This window comes from Pituophis catenifer, unplaced genomic scaffold (genome assembly GCF_029215685.1).
Source record: "Pituophis catenifer annectens isolate HBS135680 unplaced genomic scaffold, rPitCat1.0.hap2 SCAF_9, whole genome shotgun sequence".
NCBI lineage: Eukaryota > Metazoa > Chordata > Lepidosauria > Squamata > Colubridae > Pituophis > Pituophis catenifer.
In genome coordinates, this window is record NW_027256889.1 from 7093610 (window position 1) to 7111913 (window position 18304).

The 18304-nt window shown below is 46.2% G+C and overlaps 1 protein-coding gene across 1 annotated transcript; it reads right to left on the bottom strand.

The window, feature by feature from the left end:
* Nucleotides 1-1999: 1999 nt before the first annotated feature.
* On the bottom strand, nucleotides 2000-17894 carry HAS1 (hyaluronan synthase 1). Its single transcript, XM_070949736.1, is given in 6 exon segments — nucleotides 2000-2788; nucleotides 5998-6130; nucleotides 6276-6501; nucleotides 9334-10031; nucleotides 17728-17794; nucleotides 17796-17894. Coding segments are annotated over 6 exon segments (1899 nt in total). The 3' UTR covers nucleotides 2000-2112.
* Between the last annotated feature and the right edge of the window lie 410 nt (nucleotides 17895-18304).

The following is an 18304-nucleotide window of genomic DNA, read 5'->3' on the forward strand; positions in this document are numbered from 1 at the left end:
CAGGGGGTTGGACTAGAAGACCTCCAAGGTCCCTCCCAACTCTCTTATTCTAAATTCTAAAAGAGATTTTAAACCATCATAGTGGGAATTATGATGCATATTTGAATGGTGTTAGGATGGTTTCGTTGCTGGGTTTTTTTTTGCTGTGAGCAATAGGAATTGTAGATAGTCTTTGGTGTACGGCCATTAGTTGCGCCCAACATTTTTGTGGCTAAGCGAGACAGTTGGTTAAGTGAATTTTGACCCATTTTATGGCCTTTCTCTCCACCGTTGTTAAGTGAATCACAATACTTACATCCGCAACACGGTTGTTAAGGGAACCCAGCTTCCCCATTGACTTTGCTTGTCAGAAGGTCGCAAAAGGGGATCATATGACCCCCCCGGGACACTGCGACCGTCATAACTATGAATCAGTTGTCAAGCCTTGGTAGTACAGTGGTCTAAGGCACCCTGTTATTAAGACCAGCTGCCTGCAATTACTGCAGGTTCGAATCTCACCAGGCTCAGGGTTGACTCAGCCTTCCATCCTTTCTAAGGTAGGTAAATTGAGGACCCAGTTGTGGGGGCAATAAGCTGACTTTGTATAAATATACAAAAGGATGAAGGCTATTGCTGAGCACATTGTAAGCCGCCCTGAGTCTCCGGAGAAGGGCGGCATATAAATCAAATTAAAAAAAAAAAAGTGTCTGAATTTTGATCACGTAACCATGGGAACACTGCAGTGGTCATAAGTATGAAAAACGGTTGTAAGTCACTTTTTTCAGTGGCATTGTAACTTTGAACAGTCACTAAACAATCTGTTGTAAGCCAAGGCATATTACTTGTATGTACTTAATGTACATTCTGCATTTTATTGTATAACAGATGCATTCGACCAGCTGCTGGTTTATAACATTTGCCCGTCCTGAGGGGGAAAAAAAATATTAGGATAAAACACCACGAAAGGGATTTTATAAAATAAATAGTGTTTTATTTTTTACATTGCTTATAAAACTTTTTTTTTTTTACATCATCATTCAACGTTTAAAAAAAAAAACAAATTTAAATAGCCCTCCTTTTCATTATTAAAATATGGCAAATAAATAACTTCAGGTCCTTCTTTTCCCTGCAAGAAAGATGTCCCTCAAATTCCAAACAAGAGAATATTGTGCCCCCACCCCAAAAATAAAAAAAAAATAGAGGTAGCGGGTGCGAATTTGACCCACCCATCGGTTGTAATTCCGGGAGGAAAAAAAAGAATCAAGGAAGGCAGAATTTTCCAGCTTCTGTCGCACAATTGTAAATGTTGGTGCTTCTTTTGTAATCAAGTCTTCACAAACCCTAAGACGAATTATTATTTTTTTTTCCTTTTGGCAAAAAAAAAAAAAAAAAAAAAAGCCACAAACTACTGTTTTAAAATTACGTTAGCATCCGTACATCCAAAAAAAAAAAAAAATCTGATCTTAGCTTCTGGTAAAGCAAGGGTTTTGCTCCCCCATTTTTCCTCAGCAGGGCCTTTTCTCCTCAGGTGAGCGATGGACGCAACATTCCCATCTTGGTCTTCAGTGGCTGTGGCACCAGCATTTCAGTGCAATTCAATAAGTCCCCTGTGCAGTCCACACCCTCGTGCGGTGGCATCACCCGGTGGCTCTATCCGAGAGGTGGTCGCGAGTCAAAAAAGTACCTGGGTACTAGAAGTACCCCTGGAATGGAGAAGACTTAGCAGTAATAAATAAATTTCAGATCGGAAAACATTCATCAGGACAGGAGAACCGAGAGGACAAGCAAGGTACCCCCTCTCACGTTTTGCTGGATAAAATAAATACCCTCCCTGAGCAGCACAGTCACAAACACAGAGACCTTCCCCTCCGCCTCACAACTCCTGTACCATCATCTGGCTCCACCCTGGATTCGCGAAGAGAACCAAGGAGTCTAAAACTTCAGCCTGAACAAGAGACACCTTGAGTTTAAAAGACTCAAGAGAGGGGAAGATTCGGCTTCCCCCCACCCCACCATTTTGAATTAGAAACTCTTTTAGTTCTGACCCTGGAAGATCCTTCGGTTAAGCTGCTCCGTACCGCTACAGCTTAGATGGGAATCTAGGAATCTGGAGATCTTCGCCCTCTTTCCTGCTCATACCTCCAGGCTGTAGAGGTCCATTCGCTTCCGGCAACACTTCCGAATCCATACCCAGTAAAGCATGACCATGAATGTCCAATAGCCCAAGTAGATGGCCAAACCGGCCAGCAAATACAAGATCTCTGCTTGTTTGGCTTCTGTCGTCCAGTCAGCCAAGGCTTCTTGGTAGATAGTGTAGACCAGGCCTCCCAACAGAAGAAGACCCCAGATGGAAACAGGTAGCAGAGGCATGTAGTTGCCGACCATTTTCTTCCTTCCAGAGGTCCCCCAGCTGCTCTTGTTCATAGTCAAGATGGCGAAATACTTGGCCGGAAGTAGACCTCCCATGTAGAGGACGGCGTAGAGGGACATGAAGAGCATGACTGGGTTGCTTCTCAGCCAACAAGCGTAAAGGGCCTTCACGCAGGCCACCAGCTGGACGCAAAGCAAGACCCACAGCACGTCCCACAGGTTCCCCCCGTAGAAGAGCCGCAAGACCGTGGCCGTGACGAAGAAAGGGAAGATGCCGGAGACTACCGACTCGTAAGTCATCCAGAGGTGATGCCGGTGCCACCAGAGGGCGTTGTAGAGCCATTCCCGGAAGTATGACTTGGTCCAACGGGTTTGCTGAGCCAGCCAACGTAGGAATAAGGACGGGGTCTCCGAGTAGCAGCGGGAACGAGCTGTGTATCTGGCACAAGGAAAGGAGGCAAAGATTAACACGGGAGGAACAAGATGCAACTCGATTTGACTCCATTATGGTCTTGAGTACTTCCTGCACTGGTCCTTTCCTGATCATGGCTACACTACAGTAGTGGCCAAAATTGTGGAAACCTTTTGGGGAAAGTGTATTTTTGAGGTTTGATGGCTAATAACACCACTTTTTTTTTTGTAGTTTCAAGATAATCCTATTCCACTGCTGGAATGGCCTGGGAATAGCCCAGACCTTCACCCAATTGAAAATCTACGGAGCCGACTAAAGAAACTGGTTAGTCAGAAGTGACCCAGCAATAAAACCCAGTTAATAGAAGCAATCATCCAATCTTGGTTTCACATTATAACAGCTGCAGAACTCAAAGACTTGGTTCACGCCATGGGAAGACGTTGTAAGGCCGTCATTCATGCTAAAGGTTTCCCAACTAAGTATTAACTGACACAGTGATAATTTTTGTATATCTCATTTTTTCTACGTGTTTCACTTTTCTTCTTTATACTGTAACTGCTATTCTAACAGCAAATCCCTCATAAAAGTTATTGCATTACATTCTTGATTAAATGATCTTTCCATTGATATATAATTTTATGGTACTACTGAAAAAAAAAAAAGTGGTGTTATTAGCTAGTTTTAGAAAATATACTTTTCCCCAAAAGGTTTCCACAATTTTGGCCACTACTGTAGCTATGTAGGGAACAAAATATCTTTAGCCTAATGAAGAGAAGGATTGGGGTGACACGAGAGGCTGTCTTCCAGTACTTGAGGGGCAGTCACAGAGAAGAAGGGTTGACTTGTTCTCCAAAGCACCTAAGGACAGGACAAGAAATAATGGGTGGAAGCTCATTCAAGAGAGATCTAATCTGGAACTAGGGAGAAATTTCCGGACAGCGAGAACAGTTAGTTAGTGGAACAGCTTGCCTCCCAAAGTTGGGGATGCTCCACTCCTGGAGGTTTTCAAAAAAAGATGGGACATTCATCTGGGATGGTGTAGGGCAGGGGTCGGCAACCTTAAACACCCAAAGAACCACAAAGGTCCTAACCGGAAGCCCCCCGTTCAGTTCTGGAGCCAACCGGAAGTCCAGTTCCCGCACCATAGAGTCTCCTCCTAGCACGGCATCCTTTTTCCTCTACCTGTCCTAACCGAAAGCCCTATCAATTGTGGAGCCAACTGGAGAGAGGGAGCCGCAGCAGAGGGATGGAAGAGCCACATGCGGCTCCAGAGCTGCAGGTTGCTGACCCTGGTGTAGGGTCTCCTGTCTTTGGCATGGGGGTTGGACTGGAAGACTTTCAAGGTCTCTTCCAGCCCTATCTTTCTAATGAAAACCTTGGTCTAAAATACCTGCCGTGGGAACTGGAGGACAACACGGTGAAATTTGGCCCAAGAAATCCATCTCATTCCTGCAGTTCCCAATCTGCAAAGTGGGAAGGACGATGTGACCTCAGGGATCTCCAAACTGGCAACTTTTTAAGACTTGTGGACTTCAATTCCCAGAATTCCCCTGCCCAGTCATCCTGACTGCGGAATTCTGGGAATTGAAGTCCACAAGTCTTCAAGTTGCCAAGTTTGGAGATCCCCCCCCCCCCGTTCTTCCTCATGAGGTTATGGTTGTATGAAAATGAGAGAAAGGCCATGAAAACATTATTTTCTGCCTGAATTTGTATGCAACACACTAAACTAGGTGGGAAGGGTTTGGAAAATGTTATGGAAATTCAGCCTTTGTCTCTGCAAACTGCATAACTCCCTTTTCATATTATATTCATAATAGATTTTCTCGATTTGGACAAAGCATCTTATATAAAAGCAGAAATTAAGCTCATTATCCGAAATTGATCATATTGTATGAACATAGCAATTCATGAACAAACTGAGGATACCCAAAAGTATTGTGTGGGTGTTAAGTAGAAGCTTAAGCAATTCAAGCTTGAACCAATTTAATTTCCTAACGTAACACTTTAATAGGAATAATGTTTGGGCAAAGATATATTAAGTCAGCTCAGTACCAAACACTGGAAAAATAGGAAGATGCTGAATTTAACTTGTATCTTGATATCGTAGTACCTACAAGGGCTGCTACCAGTGTCAGTTAAAGACAGTAAAAGTAAAGGTAAAGGTTCCCCTCGCATATATGTGCTAGTCGTTCCCGACTCTAGGGGGCGGTGCTCATCTCTGTTTCATAGCTGAAGAGCCAGCGCTGTCTGAAGACGTCTCCGTGGTCATGTGGCTGGCATGACTAAATGCCAAAGGCGCACGGAACGCTGTTACCTTCCCACCAAAGGTGGTCCCTATTTTTCTACTTGCGTTTTTTACGTGCTTTCGAACTGCTAGGTTGGCAGAAGCTGGGACAAGGAATGGGAGCTCACTCCGTTACGCGGCACTAGGGACTCGAACAGCTGAACTGCCAATCTTTCGATCAACAAGCTCAGCGTCTTAGCCACTGAGCCACCACATCCCTTTAAAAAGACAAAGCTTCAACAAAACCACAAGATTTCTTCGTGTTCTTTAATTGCTCCCAAAGACCTGTCTCTGTATTTAACAACAACCCTGTAAATCAGTATTTTTCAACCTGGGAAAGTTTACGAAGGCCATGCTGGGTGAGGAATTCTGGGGGTTGAAGTCCACCTCTCTTAAACCTGCCCAGGTTGAAAAAACTCCGCCGTAAGTCAGGAAGCCATATCTGGAGGACTTCATAAATGAAGCCAAGTGTTTGAAATGGAAAGTCCTCCTTGCAAAAAAAAAAAAAAAAATTAGCACCCTAAAACAGGGATCTGCAACCTTAAACACTCAAAGAGCCATTTGGACCCATTTCCCACAGAAAAGAAAACACCGGGAGCCACAAAACCCTTCCCGTGCCTGATTATTTCCTGAGCAGCCACAAAACTAGCAAATGTAGTTGAATTAAATGTTCTGTTTTCTTCTGAAACTTTTCTTTTCTTGGATTTATCCATGGTTGGCAACCCTCTACCAGGAGTTGAAAAGCTCAATAAACTGCGTGCCGGTGGGTGTCGCACATTGGTGGTTGTGATGCGTATTTTGAGTGACCGGGAGCTGCAGCAGAGGGGTAAAAGAGCCACATGTGGCTCCAGAGCTGCAGGTTGCTGACTCCTAAAAGAACTACCTCAACAGACGTCTCACATTTCATTCCATATGGTTCCTATATTCCATCAGATAACCCAGATTTCCTTACTTGGTGGCATAGCCAATGCTCAGCATCCTGTTGGTGAGGTGTCTATCATCTCCAAAGGTGCAGTGTGTGCCAAGGAACTTCTGATTGTACCAGGATTCCAGAAACTGCTGTAGGAGGTCATTCCGATACAGACCTGATGCAACCAATAAAAAGAAGGGGTAAGATTTTTTTTTAAAAGAAATGCAGTGGATCTGGGAAATGCATTCATCTTTCCAATATCGCTTCATGACTTCTTCAGAGAAAGGACTTAAGACATTATTTACAGGTGGAAACCTTACCTAAGGGACCACTGATACAGGAGACACAGTTGAAATAGGACTGGCAGGCCCGCTCAATGTTGAAAGCCATCCAGTAGCGCAGACTGCTCATGAAGCTGATGTAGGAGTCGGAAAGGTTGAGGATCCTGACATCTCCCCCAACGGCCCCATAGCGTTCGTTGGACTCCAGCACCTTCACCAGTTCTACCGTTGCTTCCGGTTCCAACTTGGTGTCAGAGTCACATACCTGGGAGAAGGCAAGAGTTTAGTCTAAAGACGCCCCCATCAACTTGTCAAGAAGATCTGGATTGCTGAAAAACCTAAAGCCTGGGTCCGGAAGAATTCTACAGTTTGACCTCTTCGTTTCCAGTCTTCGGTCCTCGCAGGAGAAGAGGCAGCATCAACTGATTTGGGAACATCCCTTGGTTGCAATAAAGCGTGGCGTACATACATGTACAAGCCAGCCCAAAGGGCACAAGATCAAAAGAATACATAGATACTCAAGAAGAATCTTGGGAGTCAGGAGGAAGAACTACAGTTTAGACCAGGAGTCCTCAAACTTGGCAGCTTTAAGACTTGTGAACTTCAACTCCCAGAATTCTCCAGCCAGCATAGCTGGCTGGAGAATTCTGGAAGTTGAAGTCCACAAGTCTTAAAGCTGCCAAGTTTGAAGACTTCTGGCTTAGACAGTAGTAGTAAAATAAAGGGTGGTTTCCACAGGAAGTCAAAGCCATGAGTATTAATACCATTTGTATTGTAAAGTGGGGCATAGAATCTTGCAGTCTAAAAGGACCTTCCCTTTCCCCTTGTCTTTACTTTCCACAGAATTAGACCTCTTCTGAGATCTTTTCTCTAACCCCATTTCTGCTTTGGACTCCGATGTCTTTTATCAGACCATTATCTAGGCCAGGGGGGTCTCCAAACATGGCAGCTTTAAAGACTTATGGACTTCAACTCCCAGAATTCCTCAGCCAGCCATGTTGGCTGGGAAATTCTGGGAGTTGAAGTCCACAAGTCTTAATTTAAGGATTTGAGGAATCTCTAGCTTCGGAGTCTTCTTTCGTTGGGGGTGTTACTTGGAACTCTGACAGTTGCCAAGTTTGGGGGTCTGAGTAGTGACTCTTCCTCCTGTCTCCCAAGCTTATTGTCACAGCTTGTTCCATTTGCAGCAATTACGATGCCATGGAAGTGCATTGTCTAGTTCAGGGGGTCTCCAACCTTAGCAACTTTAAGACTTGTGGACTTCAACTCCCAGAATTTCTCAGCCAGCTTTGCATTCGCTGGGATGCAGCTTTGCTGATTGAGGAACTCTGGGAGTTGAAGTCCACAAGTTTTACAGTTGCCAAGGTTGAAGACCCTGTTCTAGTAAACAACCAAGTGCAACCTATCTCATGTATAACAGTCACTGATTGACTTAAAAAGATAACAGTTTACTTCCTCACTTGCCCCATCTGTAGAATGGGAATGAAAGCTATCTAACCTTGCATACGCAAATGAGGAAATGCATGATTGATTTTCTAGAAAAACGAGATTACTGGGCTAACCATAAAGGGGCTGAAGAGATTAAAAAGGAAGACTCCCTGTGGAAAGTAATTCATGAAGCTTTTTTTGGGAGATCAGTCAAGGTCAGTGAGGTTCCACCACCTAAAAGTTTATTGGGAGCATTTTAGCTGCCAACTGTAAAGGTTGGGCACGGTGGCAAATTGGTGGGCTGCCAGAACTTATATAATTACCACGCTAGAGTCTGAAATCCTAGACATTGTAATTAATGAAATGATAAAAAAAATCATAGCCCAACAACAGCAGATGGAAGATACGCAACTTTCAAGACCAATAAACAGTTAGGTGCTTGGATGAAGAATAATTTCCTCAACCATGCACCTTTCACATGTGCCAAACTATAAATCCCAACATGCCCAGACATGATTAGATGCCAGGGTGAATTTGCCAGGACATCTGGAAGAGACTAATTAAAGAATGTTGGGATAAGATGTTGATCTGGAGTTCAAATCTCTACTTATCTCTGAAGGCCAATGTATGTTTTGGGATGAGTCACTATCTGTCAGCCTTCCAGAAAGGATACAATTGAAGGGGAGTAGACTGTATTATACCCCAAGCTCTTCACATGGAAGGTGAGATAAATAGAATAGAATAGAATAGAATAGAATAGAATAGAATAGAATAGAATAGAATAGAATAGAATAGAATAGAATAGAATAGAATAGAATAACAGAGTTGGAAGGAACCTTGGAGGTCTTCTAGTCCAACCTCCTGCTTAGGCAGGAAACCCTACACCACTTCAGACAAATGGTTATCCAACATCTTCTTAAAAAACCTCCAGTGTTGGAGCATTCACAACTTCTGGAGGCAAGTTGTTCCACTGATAAATTGTTCTCACTGTCAGGAAATTTCTCCTTAGTTCTAGGTTGCTTCTCTCCTTGATTAGTTTCCACCCATTGCTTCTCACCCTGCCTTCAGGTGCTTTGGAGAGGAGCTTGACTCCCTCTTCTTTGTGGCAGCCCCTGAGATATTGGAAGACTGCTATCATGTCTCCCCTAGTCCTTCCTTTCATCAAACTAGATATACCCAGTTCCTGCAACCATACTTTGTACATTTTAGTCTCCAGTCCCCTACCACCCTCAATGGTATCAAAATCCACAGAGAGATCTCAGCTCAGAAAAGGATACCTGCTCTCCCATTTAACAGAATAAGAGAATTGGAAGGGACCTTGGAGGTCTTCTAGTCCAACCCCCTGCTCAGGCAGGAAACCCTACACCACTTCAGACAAATGGTTATCCAATCTCTTCTTTAAAAACTTCCAGTGTTGGAGCATTCACAACGTCTAGAGGCAAGTTGTTCCACTGATTAATTGTTCTCACTGTCAGGAAATTCCTCCTTAGTTCTAAGTTGCTTCTCTCCTTGATTAGTTTCCACCCATTGCTTCTTGTCCTGCCCTCAGGTGCTTTGGAGAATAGTTTGGCTCCCTCTTCTTTGTGGCAGCCCCTGAGATATTGGAATCCTGCTATCATGTCAACCCCCTAGTTCTATAAAAGAATAATAATAATAAAAAGTTGGGTACCTGAACGTAGTCGACTGAATTCCCAAGGGCCTTGAAAGCTGTGTACATGACTTCTCGCTTCCCACCCCATTTTTGCATGATGCAGACACATCTCTTGGTGCGGATCAGTTCTTCCACCACCAGTTGTCCGGGATCTTCCATATCAATCTCAGTGTAGGCAGAAGGCTCATCCCCAGTTTGGTAACCACTGCCCTCTTTCTCCATATCCAATTGAGGTTGATGGTGGTAGTTGTTCTCCCAAACAAAAGTGCCCACGTCTTCTCCAGCGAAGACTTCTCGGAACATATCCATCATGTATCGGTCCTCATTGCTGTTCCCATCCACCACCATGATGATCCGGAGTTTCTCTGGGGGATACAGGGTTGCCTTGACTGATTGAAGGCACTCGCGGAGGTAGGCTGGGTCCTCCTGATAAGCAGAGATGGTGAGGGCCACCGACTTGGTGTAGCTGCACGCCAGCGAGTCCCTCCGCATCCTCTTGTGCTCCAGGAAAGCAAAGAAGCTTTGGATGATGAGGTGGAAGGTGAGGAAGGCTCCGTAGAGGCCAAAGGCCATGATGTGGTATTGGTCAGAGACCAGCTGGATGCCCTTAATGTAGGCCCATGCCAGCACTGATAATATGAGCAAGGCAAAGCCAATTGTGATGATCCGACGTCCCGTCGAGACAAAAAGTTTGGTGGCTTTGGAAACATCCATCCCTAGGGGAAAACAAAAACAAAAACCAGGGAGGTGAGTAATCTCAGTTTTTATCATCTTTTAATGAACCCTTGTAGGGTGGAGTCTGGACAACTGATTAGAGCTGAGCTGTTACTGGCTGGATGCCTTTCCTGTTGCCAATGCGGACACTTTTTTTCAGCAGATATATTCACCTTGTGCCCAGAGAGAGAAAAATATCTGCCTCTACCTAGGATCAAACTCATAGCCTCCTAATTGTTTTTTAGTTTTTTTAGTTTTTTATTGAATTTCTATACCGCCCTACTCCCGAAGGACTCAGGGCGGTGCACAGCCATGAAATAAAACGCATAGATATACAAAATTTAAAATCGAATTAAATGAATTAAATAAATTTGGCTGAATTAATACCCATAATTTAAAATACCCATATTTTAAAATACAGTAAAAATTTAAAATTTACACTTAAAAGGGAGAAGATTTAGGCGAGGCCAGCTTGATGAAATAAAAGCGTCTTCAGCTCGCAGCGGAAGGTGCGCAGATCCGGAATCCTCCGTATCTCTGGGGGGAGCTCATTCCAGATCGTCGGTGCCCCCACAGAGAAGGCTCTCCCCCTAGGGGCCGACAGCCGACATTGTTTGGCCGACGGCACCTGGAGGAGCCCCTCTCTGTGGGAGCGTACTGGTCGGTGGGAGGCTATTGGTGGTAGTAGGCGGTCCCGTAAGTAACCAGGTCCTAAGCCATGGAGCGCTTTAAAGGTGGTAACCAGAACCTTGAAGCGCACCCGGAAGACCACCGGGAGCCAGTGCAGCTCGCGCAGGAGAGGCAAGAGCTCCACCTCTAGGCCACTGCACCACTCAGCAATCTCAGTTTTTATGATACAAATTTAATATTTATGGGTAGGAACAGACTCAGGGTGCTGTCTCCCAAGGACATCAAAGATGCAGAATACGATCTTCAACCGACATCTCAATAAGCTGCTGGCCGTGGGATTCCGAGACATTTTGCCGTGTCGTTGAATTTAACTATTGATTGGATCACCCCACCAATACTAAATCATAAATCGTGTCTCACAAACACATATGGCCGACTTCACAAACCACGCTAAAGGGGTAATTTAGGTGGTTCGTAGGTGTAAAACTCCCCTCCGTAAATCATGATTTATGGTTCTAACATGGTTGTTTTACATGAGACCACCCCGGCCTCTTTCAACCATGATTAGAAGCAGCTCTGGCTTCGTACGCGTACAAAACCCTTCGTGACTGAACTGGCTATTTAAAACATGGTGGAATTAGGTCAACTGAAGCTCAACCATCCAACTACTCAGCGACTTGTAATTATTTTTGAGCCACGGTGGCGCAGTGGTTAGAGTGCAGGACTGCAGGCTACTTCTGCTGCCTGCAATTTGGCAGATTGAATCTCACCAAGGCTCAAGGTTGACTCAGCCTTCCATCCTTCCGAGGTGGGTAAAATGAGGACCCAGATTGCTGGGGGCAATAGGCTGACTCTGTAAACCGCTTAGAGAGGGCTGTAAAAGCACTGTAAAGAGGTATATAAGTCTGAGTGCTATTGCTATTGCTATTCTTCCTGTGTTGCCCCAAAAGGAGAACGGACCATTGGGATTTTCCATTAGGAAAGAGGGTTGAGATGCTCCCCTCCCAGCTTGGGTGGGTACCTCCTTTCTAGGCTGCGCCCACCCCAAGCATCCCTAAGCTAATTTCCTGGCACGGTCTCAGAACAAAGCTGTTAAAAATATATTTACAGAGCCAACGAAAGGGGCGTTTTTCCGAATCAGAGCATTGGCAGCCATGGGTCACTGGATAAATAAACGACAAAGTATTGAGATGGTATGTGTTATTACCACTTGTATGTACACGTGTGAGTGCTCTTTCTTACTTAACCCTTCCCGAGACAGTATCAAAATCTCCCTTTTTCCTATGTTCACCATTCAGGGTGCAATCATATTTTTATGGGGCAGGGCTGGCCCTAAACATTAAGATAAAACCGTTGCCTTGGGCAGGACCTAAAAGTAAAGGTAAAGGTTCCCCTCGCACATATGTGCTAGTCGTTCCCGATTCTAGGGAGCGGTGCTCATCTCCGTTTCTAAGCCGAAGAGCCAGCGCTGTCCGAAGACGTCTCCGTGGTCATGTGGCCGGCATGACTCAACGCCAAAGGCGCACGGAACGCTGTTACCTTCCCACCAAAGGTGGTCCCTATTGTTCTACTTGCATTTTTAACGTGCTTTCGAACTGCTCGGTTGGCAGAAGCTGGGACAAGTAACGGGAGCTCACCCCATTACGCGGCGCTAGGGATTCGAACCGCTGAACTGCCGACCTTTTGATTGAGCAGCTCAGTGTCTTAACCACTGAGCCACCGCGTCCCCTGGGCAGTACCTAGGTGAGTAGCAAAGGCGAAAAAAGCAAAGCAAACATGGTTAAATAGTTTATCATGGTTTATGTTTTTTGGGCAGAGATGGATTTTCTGTCTCTGGTGGAAAAAAAACAACCCTTCGGTTAGTCTCATGTAACAGACAGAATGACTTTAGAAACAAGTGCAAGTAGTCCTTGACTTATGACCACAACTGAGCTCAACCTTTCCGCTGCTAAGCAAGACAGTTGTTGAGTTTTGCCTATATTTTACGACCTTTTTCCTGTTGGAAGAAGGCCGACCAGGTAGGAGCAGAAATCCCAAAATGACGTCAATCAGCACAGGCAATCTTATCTTTTGGGATTTGCTTCTGAGCAGAGTAGGAATCATCATGAGGACAAGACCTTGGAAGAGTTTCGCCTTGTTTTACTTAATTTGTATCCTGCCTTTATTGTTTCTTGTAAATAACTCAAGATAGCCGACATTTCCATCACCCCTTCCTCCTCCTGTTTTGTCCCCACAACAACCATCCAGTGAGGTGAGTTGGGCTGAGAGGGAATGACTGGGCCAAGGTGATCCGGCCAGCTTTCATGCCTAAGGCGGGACTAGAACTCACAGTCACCTGGTGATTGGACCGGTCATCCAATCAGCTTTTATGCAGGGGTGAAATGTTACCGGTTCGCACTGGTTTGGGCAAATCGGTAGCGGCGGCATTGCAAGGCTCCACCCCACCTGTCCGGATGTCATTACTTCCTGGTTTTAACTAGTAAGTAACCTGTTTTTGACCCTCTGTGCATGTGCAGAGGGTCCAAAATCGCACATGACGTGCGTGCGTGCAGAGCATGCACTTCCGAACCAGGAGGGAAGGTAAGTAGATTTCACCCCTGCTTTTGTGCCTACTGTGGAACTAGAACTCACTGTCTTCAGTGATTGGCTCAAAGTTACTCAGCCAGGTTGCATGGTTAAGATGGGACTAGAACTCACAGTCATGATTGGCCCAGTCATCCAATCAGCTTTCGTGCCTAATGCAGAACTAGAACTCACCGTCTCCAGTGATTGGCCCAAAGTCACCCAGCCAGCTTTCATGGCTAAGGCGGGATCAGAACTCACAGTCTCCTGGTGATTGGACCAGTCATCCAATCAGTTTTCGTGCCTATTGTGTAACTAGAACTCATAGCCTCGGCCGATTGGCTCAAAGTCCCCCAGCCGGCTTTCATGTCTAAGATGGGACTAGAACTCACTGTCTCCCACTTTCTATCCTGATGCCTTAGCCACTCGACCAAACTGGGTCTCCAGCCTTTTTTATGAGGCTCTTGAAGGCAGAGTTCCACTTTTTCTGACCCAGGTCTCAACTTCTCCTATTGCCAAACCACCACATGCACTTACAACATCATCAGGGGTGGGTGGGAAGCACATGTGACCAACTGTGCACCAATGCGTGCCTTTAGACAGTCATGTGAACAAACATAACCGGGAGGAGATGAAAGAGCTGAGTGTGTGTTGTTATGGGAGAATTCCATAGCAACATGCCTTGGGCAGCACTGTTACTAAATCGGGCAAAATTGCAAACTCGGAGCCAAAAGGAAAACCGATCTACACTGAGCTCAACACTAAATCCGGGAGGTAGCCGTGTCTGAACCGTAGTCTCTGGCCCTCCCACTTGCCAGATAAGAGGTCATCTATGATGCTTTCAGCAGTGTTGACTTATCAGCTACGTGAGCTTGTAACCCAAGCTATGGGTCCCATTTTTACCTCTCTAATAGCAATAGCACTTAGACTTATATACCGCTTCATAGTGCTTTTACAGCCCTCTCTAAGCAGTTTACAGAGTCAGCCTATTGCCCCCAACAATCTGGGTCCTCGTTTTACCCACCTCAAAAGGATGGAAGGCTGATTCAACATTGAGCCATCAGGATCGAACTCCTGGCAGTGGGCAGAGTTAGCCTGCCATAGCCTGCCATAGCAATAGCATTTATATGCCGCTTCACGGTGCTTTGCAGCCTTCTCTAAGCAGTTTTACAGAGTCAGCCTATTGCCCCCAACAATCTGGGTCCTCATTTTACCCACCTTGGAAGGATGGAAGGCTGAGTCAACCTTGAATGCTCTTGTTGATGTAGCCCCCTACTCTAAAGCTTTAATAAGACCCAGTTGGGTGTACTAGTTAAAGGCACAGGGCTAGAAACTAGGAGATTGTGAATTCTAGTCCCACCTTAGGCACAAAGCTAGCTGGGTGACTTTGGGCCAGTCCCTTCCCCTCAGCCCTAGGAAGGAGGCAATGGCAAGCCATTTCTCCAAAACATTGGTAAGAAAACTTCAGGGATTTCAGTTCAGGAATCAAAATCAACTTAAGGCTTTATGACCACACACAATCTCTCCCAATAGTTATATGCAGCTTTCATGACTGGTAGAGCCTTGGTAGAACAGTGGACTAATGCACTGTTATTAACATCTGCTGCTTGCAAGTTCAAATCCCGCCAGGCTCAAGGTTGACTCAGCCTTCCATCCTTTCAAAGGTAGGTAAAATGAGGATCCAGTTTGTGGGGGCAATAAGCTGACTTTGTATAAAATATACAAAAGAATGAAGGCTATTGCTTAACGCATTGTAAGCCGCCCTGAGTCTCCGGAGAAGGGTGGCATATAAATTAAAGCAAAATAAATAAATAAAATAAATAAATCTCCCAGATCCAATAGATTTCGTGCCGATCATTAGTGACCAAGCAGATGGAGTGGGATCACACACTCAAGTCTCCTACCCAAACATAAGCCATCCTCTAAGTCAGTATTTCCCAACCCTGACCATTTGAAGACTTGTGGACTTCAATTCCCTGAATTCCCCAGCCAGCATCTTCAAGTGGCCAGAGTTGCAAAACACGACTCTAAATTAATAGAATATTGATGTAAACAGAAACGGGGCGAGGAAGATAGCAAAACTGAAGCTCCTGGGATATGGCTGAACTACAGCTTCCACCTGCCTCTGCACAGTCCTCTTGAGTCCCGTTTTTGGTTGTGATGACCTCCTGCAACCTTCTGCCAGCAAAAAGAGTCTAGGTGGGCCACACACAGACCCCCCCGAGCTCCGTTTTCGCTGGCAGAGGGCTGCAGGAGGACGTTGCAGCTGAAAACAGAGCCTCAATGAGTGACTTCGAGCTGGCCATGCCCATCCTGACCACACCCCCCCCAGGGTTGAGGTCAAACACAACCCTGATGCGGCCCTCAGTGAAATCGAGTTTGATACCCCTGATCTAGGCGTTTCAGTTTAGAAAGATGAATAAGTAAAATAATAATTGATGAATAAGCTTGTATGCCACCCGACTCTGAATGACTCCGAGGGGCTCACAGCAATCAAACAAAGAAATCTGGATCTCCTGCTTGGGGTAAGGGGGTTGGACTAGATGACCTACAAGGTCCCTTCCAACTCTGTTATTTCTGTTCTGTTCTAGAATAAAAGAGCCTGTAGTACAGTGGACTAAAGCACTGTAATTAACATCTGCTGCCTGCAATTACTGCAAGTTCAAATCTCACCAGGCTCAAGGTTGACTCAGCCTTCCATCCTTTCAAAAGTAGGTAAAATGAGGACCCAGATTGTCGGGGCAATAAGCTGACTTTGTATAAATATACAAAAGTATGAAGGCTATTGCTTAACGCATTGTAAGCCACCCTGAGTCTCCGGAGAAGGGCAGCATATAAATTAAAAAAGCAAAAACAAGCAAAAAGACTCACCCAGCCAAATCAATGAAAATAAGTGATAAAAGATAAAAGATGGGACATGTGATAGATCAAGGGGACGGACCCCCCCCCCACCTCGCCCAAGGCCCGGATGAAGAGCTATTCAAATAAAATCAATTTTATTCTAGCTGAGATCTAGGTCAGTGGGCAGTGTGAAATGGTTTTTTGCAGCCTACTGGAGAAACGATCTTCAAGTTTCATTCCCAAAAAGTACAAAAAATGACCCAAGCCAAAAAACATGGCACTACGTAAAATTCACAACCCTGATGAGAACAAGCAAAGCGAGTTTAAATCAAGTTGGACTCTTCCGCTCATCTGGTCAATCTTCGCCAGAATTGGGAGCCTCTGGTTTCAGCAATTTAATTTAATTTAATTTAATTTGATTTGTATGCCGCCCTATCTCCATAGGACTCAGGGCGGCTCACAACAATTAAGAAATACAATGCCAGGTTTTTTTTCCCAGAGAAAAGACACAACCCATTCATTTCTACCTATTCCCCCCACCCTCCTTTTTTTTTTTTTTTACACTAACTAAGACTTTTGGTTCTTCTTCTCCGGCTGGCAATAACTTTTTGGGGCGATAACTTTTTGGCTCCGGGGTCCATTGTTTAAAAAAAAAAAACACCCCCCCAAAAAACAGCGTGCATAACCTTCACCTGCCTTCCCCGCTTGCCTGGATCTGCCAGAATCGTTTCCATGAGCGATCCCCCCCCCCCGTAGGCTTTTCTGGCGGATTTAATGAATGAATCCGGACTCGCAGTTCCAAGACACACACACACAAAACCCGTCATTTCGCTCCACGCGCCCATCAAGCAAGAACTTTCCCCGTTACTGAAGGATGAACCCAACACACACACACACACACCCACCCACCCACACACACACACACTTATAAATGAACCTTGGTGGAATAACCTTCCCCCAAGCATCCTTAAGCCTCTCTATGCAGATCGGATGCCTCTGTGTGTGTGTGTGTGTGTGTGTGTGTGTGTGTGTGTGTGTGTGTGTGTGTGTGGATTTTTAGATGCTGACGCTTCGTGTTTCCAGCTTCAACTCGGACTTAATCTCTATTTTATATAAAGAGAGAGGCGATTCCGTTGGCTAAGACGTCCGCTTCGGAAACCAACTCAATTCCTAAAATGTGCGGGACCAGAACCGGCTTGGAGAAGCGCTGAAAGTGGGGGGGGGGGGAGAGAGAGAGAGAGAGAGAGAGAGAGGGAGGGAGGGAGGGAGGGATGAGGAGAGAGAGAGAGAGAGAGAGAGAGAGAGAGAGAGAGAGCGCACTCTGCACACTCTCAGAGGCACAGTCATCCTCTGGCTAGGCTAGCGGGTAGCCCCTGAAAGCAGACCCACCGGACTCAAACTCGGATCGTCGCCAAATCAAAGGGTTGGGGGGGGGAGGTTTGCTCGCAGAACCCCGCAGCATCCCTCACCCCCTCCCCACCCACCCCCTCCCCAGCCATTGTTACAGCGATGGAAGAAATTCAACCCCGCTACCGAAGCGGCTCCGTTGCGTTGCGTTGCGTTGGAATCCGCTCCGGTTCCCCCCCCCCCCCAAGCTCGCCCTCCCCTTCTCCAGGCCCCGCGGACCCGTCCGCCCATCCGTCCCTCCCGCCGGCCAGTTCTTACCTGCAGCGCCGGGGCTTGCGAAGAGCAGCCAGCGCAGGACCGGAGCTGCCTTGGCCGAGAAAGCCGGGGCTGTTGCACGCCTGGCGGGGGAAGCTTTTGAATCGGGAGGGGCGGCCTCTTCCCTGCGTCAGGGATGGGCTGGGCTGCCTTTCAGGTCCCTGCCCCATTCCTGGGCTGTGTGCTTAAGTCCGACGTCTTGGCTGGGGGGGGGGCCCTAATCCCCTCGGCCGGCTGCCCCGCCTGGGGAACCACGCCTCTGACTCATTCTGGTGGTGGGCGGTTTCTCCCCCCCCCCCCCCCCGCCTTCAGCGCCCCATCCATCTCCCAGCTTGGGTCCTGGCTTGAGAACGTGAGAAAAGGGATGGCTCTCCATGAAAAGGACCCGCCTTTGATCGACGGGGCCCGGAGTTTAAATACATACATACATACATACATACATACATACATGCATGCATACATACATACATACATACATACATACATACATACATCATACATACAAAGCCTCCGTAGAGTGGACACCGACGCCTGGCCACTTGGTGGCCGTGGCCGTGGAGATCTCAGGCTGTGGCTCTTT